Source organism: Mastomys coucha, chromosome X (genome assembly GCF_008632895.1).
Source record: "Mastomys coucha isolate ucsf_1 chromosome X, UCSF_Mcou_1, whole genome shotgun sequence".
Lineage (NCBI taxonomy): Eukaryota > Metazoa > Chordata > Mammalia > Rodentia > Muridae > Mastomys > Mastomys coucha.
The window spans coordinates 101,416,277-101,429,040 of NC_045030.1; the positions used below are offsets into that span (position 1 = coordinate 101,416,277).

Here is a 12,764-nt window from a genome sequence, read left to right on the forward strand (position 1 = left end):
ACTCAGAAATCCGCCTGCCTCTGCCTCCCAAGTGCTGGGATCAAAGGCATGCGCCACCACCACCCGGCCTAATAATTTTTTTAAATTTCCTCAGTTTCTGTTGATATGTCTCCCTTTTCATTTCTGATTTTGTTCATTTGGAAACAGTGTCTCTGTCTTTTGGTTAATTTAGCTAAGGGTTTATCTATCTTGTTGATTTTCTCAAAGAACCAGCTCTAGGTTTTGTTGATTCTTTCTATTGTTCTCCTTGTTTCTAATTTATTGATTTCAGCCCTGACTGATTATCTCCTGCCTTCTACTCCTCTTTGGTGTGTTTGCTTCTTTTTCTAGGGCTTTCAGGTGTGCTGTTAAGTTGCTAGTATAAGCTCTCTCCAATTTTTTTATGAGGATACTTAGTGCTATGAACTTTCCTCTTAACACTGCTTTCATTGTGTCCCATAAATCTGGGTATGTTGTGCCCTCATTTTCATTGAATTCTAGAAAATCTTTAATTTCTTTCTTTCTTTGCTCCCTGGCCCAGTGATCATTTAGTAGAGTTGTTCAGTTGTTCAGTAGGCTTTCTGTTGTTGCAGTCCATCTTTAATCTATGGTGGAGACAAGGAGTTATTTCAAGTCTCTTGTATCTGTTTGCTTTATGATCAAGTATGTGGTCAATTTTGGAGAAGGATCCATGAGTTGCTGAGGATAAGGTATAATCTTCAGTGTTTGGGTAAATGTTCTGAAAGTATCTCTTAGGGCCATTTAATTCATACTGTCTGTTAATTTCATTATTTTCCTGTTTATTTTCTGTCTCAATGAACTGTCAGTTGGTGAGAGTGGGATGATGAAGTCTCCCACTATTAATGTGTGGGGTTCAGTGTGTGGTTTAAACTTTAGTAATGTTTCTTTTGTGAATTTGGGTGCTCTTGAATTTGGGGCATTGACATTCAGAATTGAGAGGTCATCTTGGTGGATTTTTCCTTTGAAGAGTATGAAGTGTCTTTCCATAACTCTTTTGATTATTCTTGTCTAAAGTCTATTTTGTTAGATATTAAAATGGCTACTGCAGCTTGTTTCTTGGGTCCATTTACTTGGAAAACCCTTTAGCAGCCCTTTACTCTGAGGTAATGTCTATCTTTGTTGCTGAAGTATGTTTCTTGTATGCAACAAAATGATGGATCCTATTTAAGCATCCATTCTGTTACCCTGTATCCTTTTATTGGGGAAGTCAGACTCAATGTTGAGAGATATTAATGACCAATCATTGTTAGTCCTATTATTTTGATGTCACTGGTGGTACAGTGGTGGTACTGTGTGTGTATGTGTGAGTGTGTATGTTTTCCTTCTTTTAGTTTTGCTGGTGTGTAATTATTTATTTCTTCTGTTTTCTAGGGTGTAGCTACTCTCCTCATGTTGGAGTTTTCCTTATATTTTCCTCTGTATGGCTGGATTTGTGGAAAGATAGTTTAAATTTGGTTTTGTCATGGAATATCTTGTTTTCTCTGTTTATGATTATTTGAAAGTTTTGCTGGGAATAGTAGTCTGGGATGGCACCTGTGATCTCTTAGAAGCTATAAGACAACCTGCCTGCCCAGACCCTTCTGGCTTTAAAAGTCTCTGTTGAGAAGTCTGGTGTAATTCTAATAGGTCTGCTCTCATATGTTACTTGGCCTTTATCCCCTGTGGCTCTTTTTGGGGGGGAGGGGTTGAGACAGGGCTTCTCTGTGTAGTCCTGGCTGTCCTGGAACTCAGGCTGGCCTCAAACTCAGAAATCCGCCTGCCTATGTCTCCCAAGTGCTGTGATTAAAGGCATGCACCACCACTACCAGGCTCCCCCTGTGGCTTGTAATATTGTTTATTGTGTACATTTAGTGTTGTGATTATTACGTGGTGGGAGGAATTTCTTTTCTGGTCCACTCTATTTGGTGTTCTGTAAGCTTCTTATATTTTTATGGCCATCTCTTCCTTTAGGTTAGGGAAATTTTCTTCTATGATTTTGTTGAAGATATTTTCAACAAAATATCTGGGCCTTTGAATTGGGAGTCTTCTCTTTCTTTTTTAATAATAATTCCTATTATTCTTATGGTTTGGTCTTTTCATTGTGTCCCAAATTTCCTGAATGTTTTGTGTTAGGAACTCTATTGCTTAACATTTTCTTTGACTGATGTAGCAGTTTCTTCAATTGTATCTTCTATTCCTGAGATTCTCTCTTCCATCTCCTGTATTCTGTTGGTGATGCTTGTGTCTGTAGTTCCTGTTCTTTGTCTTAGGTTTTTCATCTCCAGGATTCTCCCAGTTTGTGTTTTCATTATTGCTTCTATTTCCATTTTCAGGTCTTGAACAGTTTTGTTCATTTCTTTTGCCTGTTTGATGTATTTTCCTGTATTTCTTTAAGGGATTTATTCATTTCCTCTTTAAATGTCTCAATCATCTTAATAAGATTAGATTTAAGGTCATTTTCTTGGAATTCAGATGTGTTAGGATATTGAGGGCTTGCCTTTGTAGGATAGCTGGGTTCTGGTGGTGCCATATTGCTCTGGCTGTTGTTGATTGTGTTCCACACTGACCTTTAGCCATCTGGTTGACCCTAGCATTGGCAAGCCTGGAAGTCCCTGATGGGAGCAGGCCTCTGGGATTACAGATAGAGCTGGTTGTCCCAGGTGGCAGCAGGCCTCCAGGGATGCAGGTAGAGCTGGTGGTGGTTCCTGATGGATGCAGGCCTCTGTTTGTCCTGTGCAACAGCAGGCCTCCAAGGATGTGACCTGGGAAATGGGGCTCAAGGGAGCAGGGAAGAGCTTGCTACTGCTAAGTTTGCCCAGAGGGGTCAACAGGAAGGGAATTGGGGTAGGAGTCCTAACTGGTAGTCACTTATGGCTGCAGGCCTCTAGGATTGTAGTTAGAGGTGTGGATCAGAAGATGGAGAGCAGAGGGGACAGGGCAGACCCCACAGCTGCTGGGCTTCCATAGACCCAGCAGGCAGGGGTTTGGGATTGGTGGATCTTACCTGGTTGGCCCTGGCAGCAACAGACTGGCCTGGGATGGAGTGCAGAGTGGGCAGGGGGGGAGCTCACTGCTGCTGGGTCTCCCCAGAGGGGCCAGCATGCAGGGAATTGGGTGGGGTATGTGTCTCATCTGATGGTCACTATGGCTGCAGGTGTCTGGGATTGTGATTAAATGTGTGTATAAGATTAATTTTTTTTGTTTTGTTTTGTTTTTCGAGACAGGGTTACTCTATGTAACCCTGGCTGTCCTGGAACTCACTCTGTAGACCAGGCTGGCCTCGAACTCAGAAATCCACCTGCCCCTGCCTCCCAAGTGCTAGGATTAAAGGTGTGTACCACCAGTGCCCGGCTAAGATTACTTTTTAAGGTAAATAATAAGACAAATGATCCTTTCTTTGTAACTGCAAACTGCAGCCTACCAATAAGAGAAACTGGCTGAGAAAAAATGTTTTACTTGATTTCTTTATTAATCTCTAACAAGTTGCTTAGATACAAATGTATGTGGGTTCTCTGGAATTTTTTTTTTCACTCATAAGATGTAAAACATTTAATTACATAAAGGCATTGGGGAACTCACTGTAATCAGTCACTTAAAGAAAAATAGAATATGACCACACTGTAATTGAGAGAGTTTGCTGAGGAATATAAGTTGGGGTGGGGGGTGGGGAATAAAGTAGAGAGAATTTGTCTGAACTATCAAGAAGATTCCTGTGTCCATATGTTCTGCCGATCCCATACCTCGTACTTCAGACTTCCGATCCAGTCGTGTCAAACCTGGACTTTGACAGTAGGATCTCTACTGATTTGTTCACACTTCATGAGATAAAGATGATAGTAGTGATGTCATTCTGTGACCTTGACTCCATCTTGTACTGTAGCACTGACCTTGTGAATTTGCTGACATGCTGAAAGAAAACATTTGCTTTGAGAAGACATTCGGAGGACTGTTTGAACTAGTCTCTTTCCTTAGAGCAATGGTATGGTCTGAACTGGTTTGCAGTGGACCAATAAGCTACGGAAGTAAACTCAGGGGCAGTAGGATGCCTTAGCAAGTGAAAGGATTTGCTTCACAAGCCTGATGGTCTGAGTTCTATTCATGAACCCGCAGTGGAAGGAAAAAAAGCAACTCCTTAATGCTGTCTGCTGATTGCCACAGATGCTTAATGGTGCGCACATACACACACATACACACACACATACACACACACACATACACACACACACACACACGTGTGCACATGTAGCAAACACATGAAAAATGATGACGATAAGGATGATGATAAATGCTTAAAATAAAAAAGTAAATTTATCTTGGAATCATAATTCTTGATAGACAACCTGTGCAACACATTTAAACTTCCTGTTTTTGCTGTTAGGTAACTCTGCAACCCTCTCCCTAGTGGGATGCATTGTTGGTTTCTACTGGAATGTGTGTTCTCCTACTTCCAATTCCAATACCCTCAGAATCACATATATCTGAACCTCTTTGCATGACATTTTCTCTTATCTTTTCAAATACTAATTCCTCTTATTGCTGTTTCAAATCTATTGTGCAAGCCAAAACCCCCCAAGACAGTAATATTAAATAATAGTGGCAACAACAAGCACCCTAATTTTATTTTCATTTTGAGATGGAAGCCAGGCATAGAGGTGCATTCCTTTAATCCCAGTACTCATGAGGCAGAGGCAGGTGGATCATTGTGAGTTTAAAGCCAGCCTTGTCTACATAGTGGGTTCCAGGCCTGCCAATAGGCTACACAGTGAGACTTTGTATCAAAAAAGGATTAGGGAAGCAAGTGTAATAGCTAGTTTGGAGTCTCTTTACCATTAAGAAAATGCCCTATGGCTCAGTGGATAAGTACTTACCATGCAAACAGGAGAACCAGCTTTCTGATCTCTTAGCTAGTCCGGCCACCTATAAACCAGTGCTTGAGAGGGTCCCCCAGGACAGGCTAGCTAGTTAGTCTAGCCAAATGCAATAAGCAAGCTCCAGAACAAAGTAGAGTGATCCAGAAAACTACCTAGTATCACCTTCACACATATTTTCACACACACACACACATACATACATACACACACACACACACACACACACACACACACACACCTGCCCATGCACATGAAAACACACACCAATTGAATGCATACCACACACATACATACAAAAATTAAAAGAAAAAAAGAAAAATATCCAGGACTGGTGAGATGGCTCAATGGGTAAGAGCACTGACTGCTCTTCTGGAGGTTCCTGAGTTCAATTCCCAGCAACCACATGGTGGCTCACAACCATCTGTAATAGGATCTGATGATCTCTTCTGGTGTGTCTAGACACAGCTACAGTGTACTTACATATAATAAATAAATCTTAAAAAAAGAAAAGAAAATACCCTATTTTATAACATCTTCCCTGTAAGATATTTTCTTTAATTTTCAGTTTTCTGGCCTCCAGGCTTTCCTCCAAATTTTTCTTTTATCTGAAATGCCCTTGTCTTCCTTGTCTAAAAATGCCAATTCATTTTTCAAGACTATTAAGCAGTTCATTTTCTTTTCTTCTTTTAAAAGATTTTATTTATTTATTTATTTTATTTAATTTAATTTATACGAGTACACTGTAGCTGTTTTCAGACACCCCAGAAGAGGGCATTGGATCCCATTACAGATGGTTGTGAGCCACCATGTGGTTGCTGGGAATTGAATTCAGGGCCTCTGGAAGAATAGATAGTGTTCTTAATCTCTGAGCCATCTCTCCAGCCCTGAATGGTACTTTCTCATTACTTTGGCTTATGAAACTGAGACATCTAAGGAAAGACTACAGCTTAAGAACAAGATTCAAACAATGGCTCATGAATGTCCTATTTCTCTCTCCTTATAGCAACTTGCAGGTTTTATGTGTGCTATATACAGTTAGAATGCAAAAAACTGACTAGATGTGAATACTGACACATGCTTGTAATCTGAACACTTAAGAAGCAGAGGTCAGGGCTGGAGAGATGGCTCAGAGGTTAGGAAACCTGGCTGCTCTTCCAGAGATCCTGAGTTCAAATTCCAGCAACCACATTGTGGTTCACAACCATCTGTAATGGGATCCAATGCCCTCTTCTGGTGTGTCTGAAGGCAGCTACAGTGTATTCATACAAATAAATAAATAAATAAACCAGAGGTCAGGAGGACAGTGAGTTTCAGGCCAGCCTGGGCTATACAGAAAGACCTGTCTCAATAAAATTCAAGTCACTGAAATGACTTCCTTTCCTTTTTTCTTTCTTTCTCTCTCTCTCTTTCTCTCTTTCTTTCTTTCTTTTTCTTATTTTTGGTACCAGCGATGGAATCTAGGGCCTCCTATATATGTTAGGCAAGTACAAGTGCTCTACCATTTGAACAATATCCCCAGCCCTTAAAAAAACCCAAAAACTTCTAGAGAGAATGGAGAGATGGTTCAACAGTTAAGATCTGAGTTCAGTTCCACGTACCACTGTCAGATAGCTCACAACCACCTGTACCTCCAGCTCTACGGGATCTGATCCAATGCCTCTGGCTTCTGTGAATACTCGCACTCAAGTGTATATAGTCACACAACCACACACAGACATACACTCACCTACACATACACACATGTGTCCTTGTACACACATACACACACACACCACACATAATGAAAAACAAACTAAATCTTAGAAATAAAATGAAAAAAAAAAATCTCTAGACTCTATTTGGTTTTGTCCATATAGCAAATCTCTGGCTAGACCTGCTATTTTACAGAAAAAAACAAAATGTGTGTGTGTGTGTGTGTGTGTGTATGAGAGAGAGAGAGAGAGAGAGAGAGAGAGAGAGAGAGAGAGGGAGAGGGAGAAGGAGAGGGAGAGGGAGAGGGAGAGGGAGAGGGAGAAAGAGAGAGACAATGTGTGTGCATGCGCACACATTCATGCTTGCTTGCTACTGGGTGTTAATAGAGGCTGAAAGAGAGTACATTCCCTGGAGCTGGAGTTATAGATGGTTGTGAGCTACCCAACATAAGTGCTAGGAACTGAACTTAGGTCCTCTAGAAGAGCAGGAAGTGCTGTTAACCACTGACCCACCTCTCCAGCCCCCTGCCTCTGCTTCTTAAAATCACTGTGCATCCCAAAGTTATAGGGTACTACAAATGGTAAGGCTTGGGTAATATGCCAGCTCAGGAGTGCAGTGGAGATTTTAGCATAGCCCCAGCTGAGCCCCACAGGACAGGGAAGAGCAGGGCTCCATAGCTCTGAGCCGAGCAGTGTCTACTGCTGAGATGGGAACTTCTTTTTGTTTTTGTGTCCTGCAGGAATCTTTAGGAAAAAAAAAGGGGGGGGGGAACCAGTCTAATGGCTTTAATCTAGTGTTTATACTGCTCAGTTCTTGGTCCCCACTACTTAAGTCACCCTGTCTGTAGAGAGTCCATTCTGATATGCCCGAGCTTTCTAGTGACCCATCTTGCTCAGCTAAGTAAGTCTCTCTTATTCATGCCAGAGAGGATTTAAAAGGCCTACTTAGGGGCTGGAGAGATGGCTCAGTGGGTAAGAACACTGACTGCTGTTCTGAAGGTCATGAGTTCAAATCCCAGCAACCACATGGTGGCTTACAACCACCCGTAATGAGATTCTGGTGCGTCTGAAGACAGCTACAGTGTATTCACATATAATAAATAAATAAATCTTTAAAAAGGCCTATTTAGCAAGTTAGGTATGGTTTCATTTTGGAAACTGAGTCAGGAGAATCCTAAATTTGAGGACAGCATGTACTAAATAGTGAGATAGAGAGATTATTACAAAGATGGCCCTTGGCCACACATTTAAGCCGTGTCCCTTCAGGAAGTTTCCTTAGTAAGAATTCTGGCATTTTGAGCTCCATTTACCTCTTACTTTCCTCAGTTGTCTTCAAACTATCAAGAAGATGGTATATGTGGACTCCCTAAAACTTCTAGAAGCCTCTTCTCAAGTACCACTCTGTGAACCCACCCTGCTCAGTAATTCCCTGCTCAGTGTGCCTAGCACAACATTGCCTAGATTAAAGGATATCCACTAACACACATTCATGTCCTTCATGAGACAGGTCTACTCAAACGCCAAGATCATTAGAATCCCAGCCCCCAGCATCTTACTAAGTGCTAGAAATTATGAGGGGATATGGTCATTCTCTTTTTAATTGCCTTTGATATAAACCTTTTCAAAAGTTGTTACAAGTTTAATTAAACTCTGCCCACTAGTTTTTAGTCTATCTTCCTACTTCTGTTCTTTCTAATAAACTCTTGATGCTACATTAGGGATGCGAACCCTCTAAGGAACCACTGTATTGCGTTTCACCTACCTTTTGTCTATTTAATTATAGACTCTGCAAGTTTACCTCATGGAGAGCAGCCAGTGTAATCCAAGGACCTGGAAGTAAGGAGACAGAACACCTGGTGTGAGTGGTAGGGTTGGATAAACCAGCTGTGTCTGAAGAAAAGGCAGAAATATGCAAGTTACAGCCAAGAGCAATAAGGGGAAAGAAGAGCGAGCCTCTGAAAGGCAGCAACAAGAAGGCATAAATGCACCAATGAGGAGAACTGAATATTTCAAGGGAATCTGAAGACACTCAGATGGTGGCTTTGTGCTCATATGGCAAAAGATACAGCACAATGGATGCCGCTGTTAAATTAAGCATGCTGAAGTAGATGGTAGTATTCTCACTTTTGAATATAATCTTGTTTTTCAGGTTTAAAAAGTTGTTTCATGGCTGGGGATGTAGCTTTGTGGTAGAGTGCTTACCCCCTTACCTAGCATGCCCTGTTTTGATACTTAGTGAAAAGGGGAAATGTTTTTTTCCATGGTTTTACTTAGAAGAGCCAGTTCTAAGACTGCATGGCTTTTAAAATGTCATCTGTAATAACGTGTAGCCAATTCTGTTGCTTTTACCTCTCCTGGTTTTATTTATTTATTGTAGTGCTTATTGCAGTGTTTATAGGGGATTGAACTCAAGACTTTGAGCATCCTAGGCAAATGTTCTCTCACCGACCCACACACCTTCAGTCTTATGTTTTGTTTATAGTGCTGAAAATTAAACCAAAATTCTCAGGCAGGCTAGGCAACTGTTCTAACACTGAAGTACATCCCCAGCCCTTAAAAAAATTTTTTTGAGACAGTCTCATTACATTGAGCAGGCTGAACCCAAATTTCCAATCCTCCTGCCTCAGCCTCTCAAGTATTTGGGATTTGCAGCATGTGCTATCGCACTCAGCTTAGTGGAACATACTGTTAAAGTATTGTAGAATAAGTTCTGTCCTGTCTTCAGATCTTCACTATTATAAATAATGTTTCAACGAATAGGAAACTAGATATGCACAATATTTTTATCCAATATAAATGGCTGGATTAATTTTCCTTCTGACATTCTTGGGAAATCCATGTCTGCTGTTAAAACCAAACTTAGTAATACACAAATAAAGTCTTAGTTTCCATTTTTCTGTTACTTACATAGAACACCACCTTTCCTGTAATTTCAAGTAGAGTGCAGCATCATTACCTGAACTGTTTGCTTTGTACCAGCTATACTTGAGATGTGAAGATGAGCCCCTCTTTTATGGCTGAGAATTACTCTGGGTTATACTAGAGTTCATGCTATCAAACTTACTTATTTTCATTTTTTATATTTTTATTTATTTGCTTATTTGGAGACAGGGTTTCTCTGTGAAGCCCTGGCTGTCCTGGAACTTGATCTGTAGATCAGGCTGGCCTCAAACTCACAGAGATCCATGTGCTTCAGCATCCTGAGTGCTGGGATTAAAGGTGGCATCCACCACTGCATTGGCCTCTCTTCCCTAATTTTTAAAGAATCACATTCATAAAGTATTCTTTTTTTTCATCTGTAATCAGGTCCAATGCACTCTTATGGTGTATGTCTGAAGACAGCTACAGTGTACTCATATAAATAAAAATAAAACCTTAAAATAAAAGAATTCCACACTCCCTGCTGAGATATCTACAGCTGTTGAGAGTTATCTGAACACACAAGCACACAACCACTTAAACTCTAGAAATTGCAATAAAAGTACAGAACAAACTAAGAAACTAAATTTCCCTAAGAACAAGGGAACTCACACTTGAGAACTCACACCCTCAGCTAGCCCAGCTCATCATGATGGAAGCTCCACTCCAAGCAGATATGACCAAATAGATAGTACTTCTCCTCATCCCAAGTCCTCGCTGGACTTACAGTATATCCTCAGGAAGGGCAGGCCTCCACAATGTTTTCAACCACCCAAGGCTCCAGCGGAAGAGGCCAAATTTCTGGTAACGAGGCTTAAAGATCAATGTATCCTTTCCTCCGTCCAGCTTCCACTCAGAGAGCACAGGCTCTCCCAAATGTAGCAGGACAAAAATACTGCAACTTCAATAGCCCTTGCCACAACTAGCTTGTAGAGCAGAGGTACCATACTGGCAAGCCAAAGACCAAATGCTACCAAGGCCATCCAAGTATCTTTTGAGCCATGTAGGTGTGACTCTGCAAATGAAACAAGCTACTGTCCCTATCCTGACCTTACAATAGAGACTCAGAGAAGTAGCACGGGTGAAGAAACATCCTCAAGAACTACGGACCTACCACATTTAATGCTCAAAAGATGACTGCCTTCTCTTAAGATCAGAAACAAGACAAAGATGCCTAACTCTTGTCATTTTTATTCTACATTGTAAAGTCAGTTTTTGCCAGGGCAATTAGGCAACACAATGAAATAAAGGTAAAATAACTGAAAAGGAAGAAGTAAAATATTTCCCAAGGAGTCAAGTAAAAATGAATAGATTTAATAAATGTATTGATCCAAATTGCAGAGTACAAGTTCAGCATACAAAATTTAAGGGTAAGATCAAGCATAAAGCATGGCAGCATGTACATGGAAACCCAGTTCTCAGAGAAGCAGAAACAGAACTGCCATCGCTGCATATTTGAGGTCAGCCTTGTTGACATAGTATCAGCTAGTCAGTATCAGGCTACATAGCAAGATAACATGTCCAAAACAGACAGAAAAAAAAACCTATCAAAAGAATAAACTATTTAGGAATAAATGCATCAAAGAATGCAAAGGTTATATGAAAACTTCAAAAAATAGCTGAAAGAAGTCAAAGACAAATAACACATGTTCATGGATCAGACGACTTGACCCTGCTAGGAAGGCAACACTCTCCAAATTGAACTATATGGATTTAAGCCATATAGTTCAAAAGATATCAAATTCCAAGTTGATATCTTTACAGAAACAGATGCAATGATTCTAAAATTCATATAAAAATTCAGGAACTCCTTCTAACCTTGCTTCAACTCAATTGACTTGAGATGCTAGAGTATCTTCCCTCAACTGAGATGCTAGAGTGTATAAAAGGGGCGAGTTAACAGAAGAGGGTTTCTTTTCCTGTTGCTGGGATACGGTATCCTGACAACAGCACTTAAGGGAGAATGAGTTTACTTTGACTCACAGTTCAAGGGTTCCGTGGTGGCAAAATCATGGCAATGGGAGAGTAAGAAAGCAGCAAATCATTACCACAATGGCAGTGAAGAAGTGGAAATCAGTGACTGTAAGTGCTTGGCTGGCTCTCTCCTTTTCGTTCAGGTCAAAGTCCCCAACCCACAGGAATGATGTCACCCACATTTAGGGTAAATTTTCTCACCTTAAAATTAATGGAAACAAGATAAACCCTTACAGACATGCCCAGAGACTTGTCTCCCAGTGAGTCTGGATACTGCCAAGTTGACAGCCAATATTAACCACTAAATACTCCAAAACCTAGCTTCCTTGCTTCCCACATCACCTACCTCAACTTTTCTTTTTAAAATTTTTTTTATTTTATGTATATGAGGATGAGTATATGAGTATATATGAGTATGCTGTCGCTGTCTTCAGACACATTAGAAGAGGGCATCAGATCTCTTTACAGATGGTTGTGAGCCACCATGTGGTTGTTGGGAATTGAACTCAGGACCTCTGGAAGAGCAGTCACTGCTCTTAATGGCTGAGCCATCTCACCAGCCCCATATACCTCAACTTGATGGAGAAAGCCAGAACTCATGTCTCCTCGAGCCTCAGTTCAGAATGACAGAACTACTGGCAGATAGGATCCTCTAGTCACCAAGAGAGTCAGAAAGACAGTGTCCATGGCTCTTGAGAATTCCCTCAATAGAGTCTGTCCTCTACCACATGAAGAGAAAATGTCATTTGACCTTCACTTAAGCATGGAATCCTAAGTTCTGAACTCAGCAGAGATGCACACAAATTGTGCCTGGCTGAGACACATAGGCCCTCCATGGTTCTATAGCAGGGAAAGGTGGTACCATGTGCGAAGTGCAACTTGCTGTCACCTAAAGCCAAGCAACATAAGGAGGTTCTACCAGTGTACCAGGAAAAAATACAAGTGAACATATATTTTATATGAGCATTACTTTATAGTCAAACTTCATATATATTTGAATATAAATATAAATTAAAGAGTTAGAAGCCAGGTGGTGGTGGCGCACACCTATAATCCCAGCACTTGGGAGGCAGAGGCAGGCAGATTTCTGAGTTTGAGGCCAGCCTGGTCTACAAAGTGAGCTAGCTCCAGGACAGCCAGGGCTATACAGAGAAACCATGTCTCGAAAAAAAGAGAGAGAGAGAGAGAGAGATCAAGTCTGCAAAAACATTTAAAGTATTATCTATACTTGGTGTATTATAGCAATAAAAATGGAAATGTGGGTAGTGCTCGCTTCGGCCCGCGTGGTCGTGCCGGGATGGAGTCCTCTGCGTCCTCTTCAGGCTCGGCT

General features: G+C 41.0%; 1 protein-coding gene and 1 long non-coding RNA gene across 2 annotated transcripts in view; one reads left to right on the forward strand and one right to left on the reverse strand.

The window, feature by feature from the left end:
- Positions 1 to 3,427: 3,427 nt before the first annotated feature.
- The window catches only part of Snx12 (sorting nexin 12), a 124,447-nt gene continuing 115,110 nt past the window's right edge, over positions 3,428 to 12,764 (reverse strand). Inside the window, exons 5-6 of the mRNA XM_031365658.1 lie at positions 8,304 to 8,371; positions 3,428 to 3,886 (exon numbers count right to left, since the gene is read on the reverse strand). Coding sequence (XP_031221518.1) covers positions 8,336 to 8,371 — 36 coding nt within the window. The 3' untranslated portion in view covers positions 3,428 to 3,886; positions 8,304 to 8,335. The remainder of the gene's footprint in view (positions 3,887 to 8,303; positions 8,372 to 12,764) is intronic.
- LOC116087158 overlaps positions 11,469 to 12,764 on the forward strand; it is a 13,151-nt gene continuing 11,855 nt past the window's right edge. The window contains exon 1 of the long non-coding RNA XR_004117274.1: positions 11,469 to 11,542. This is a non-coding gene — a long non-coding RNA (uncharacterized LOC116087158). The remainder of the gene's footprint in view (positions 11,543 to 12,764) is intronic.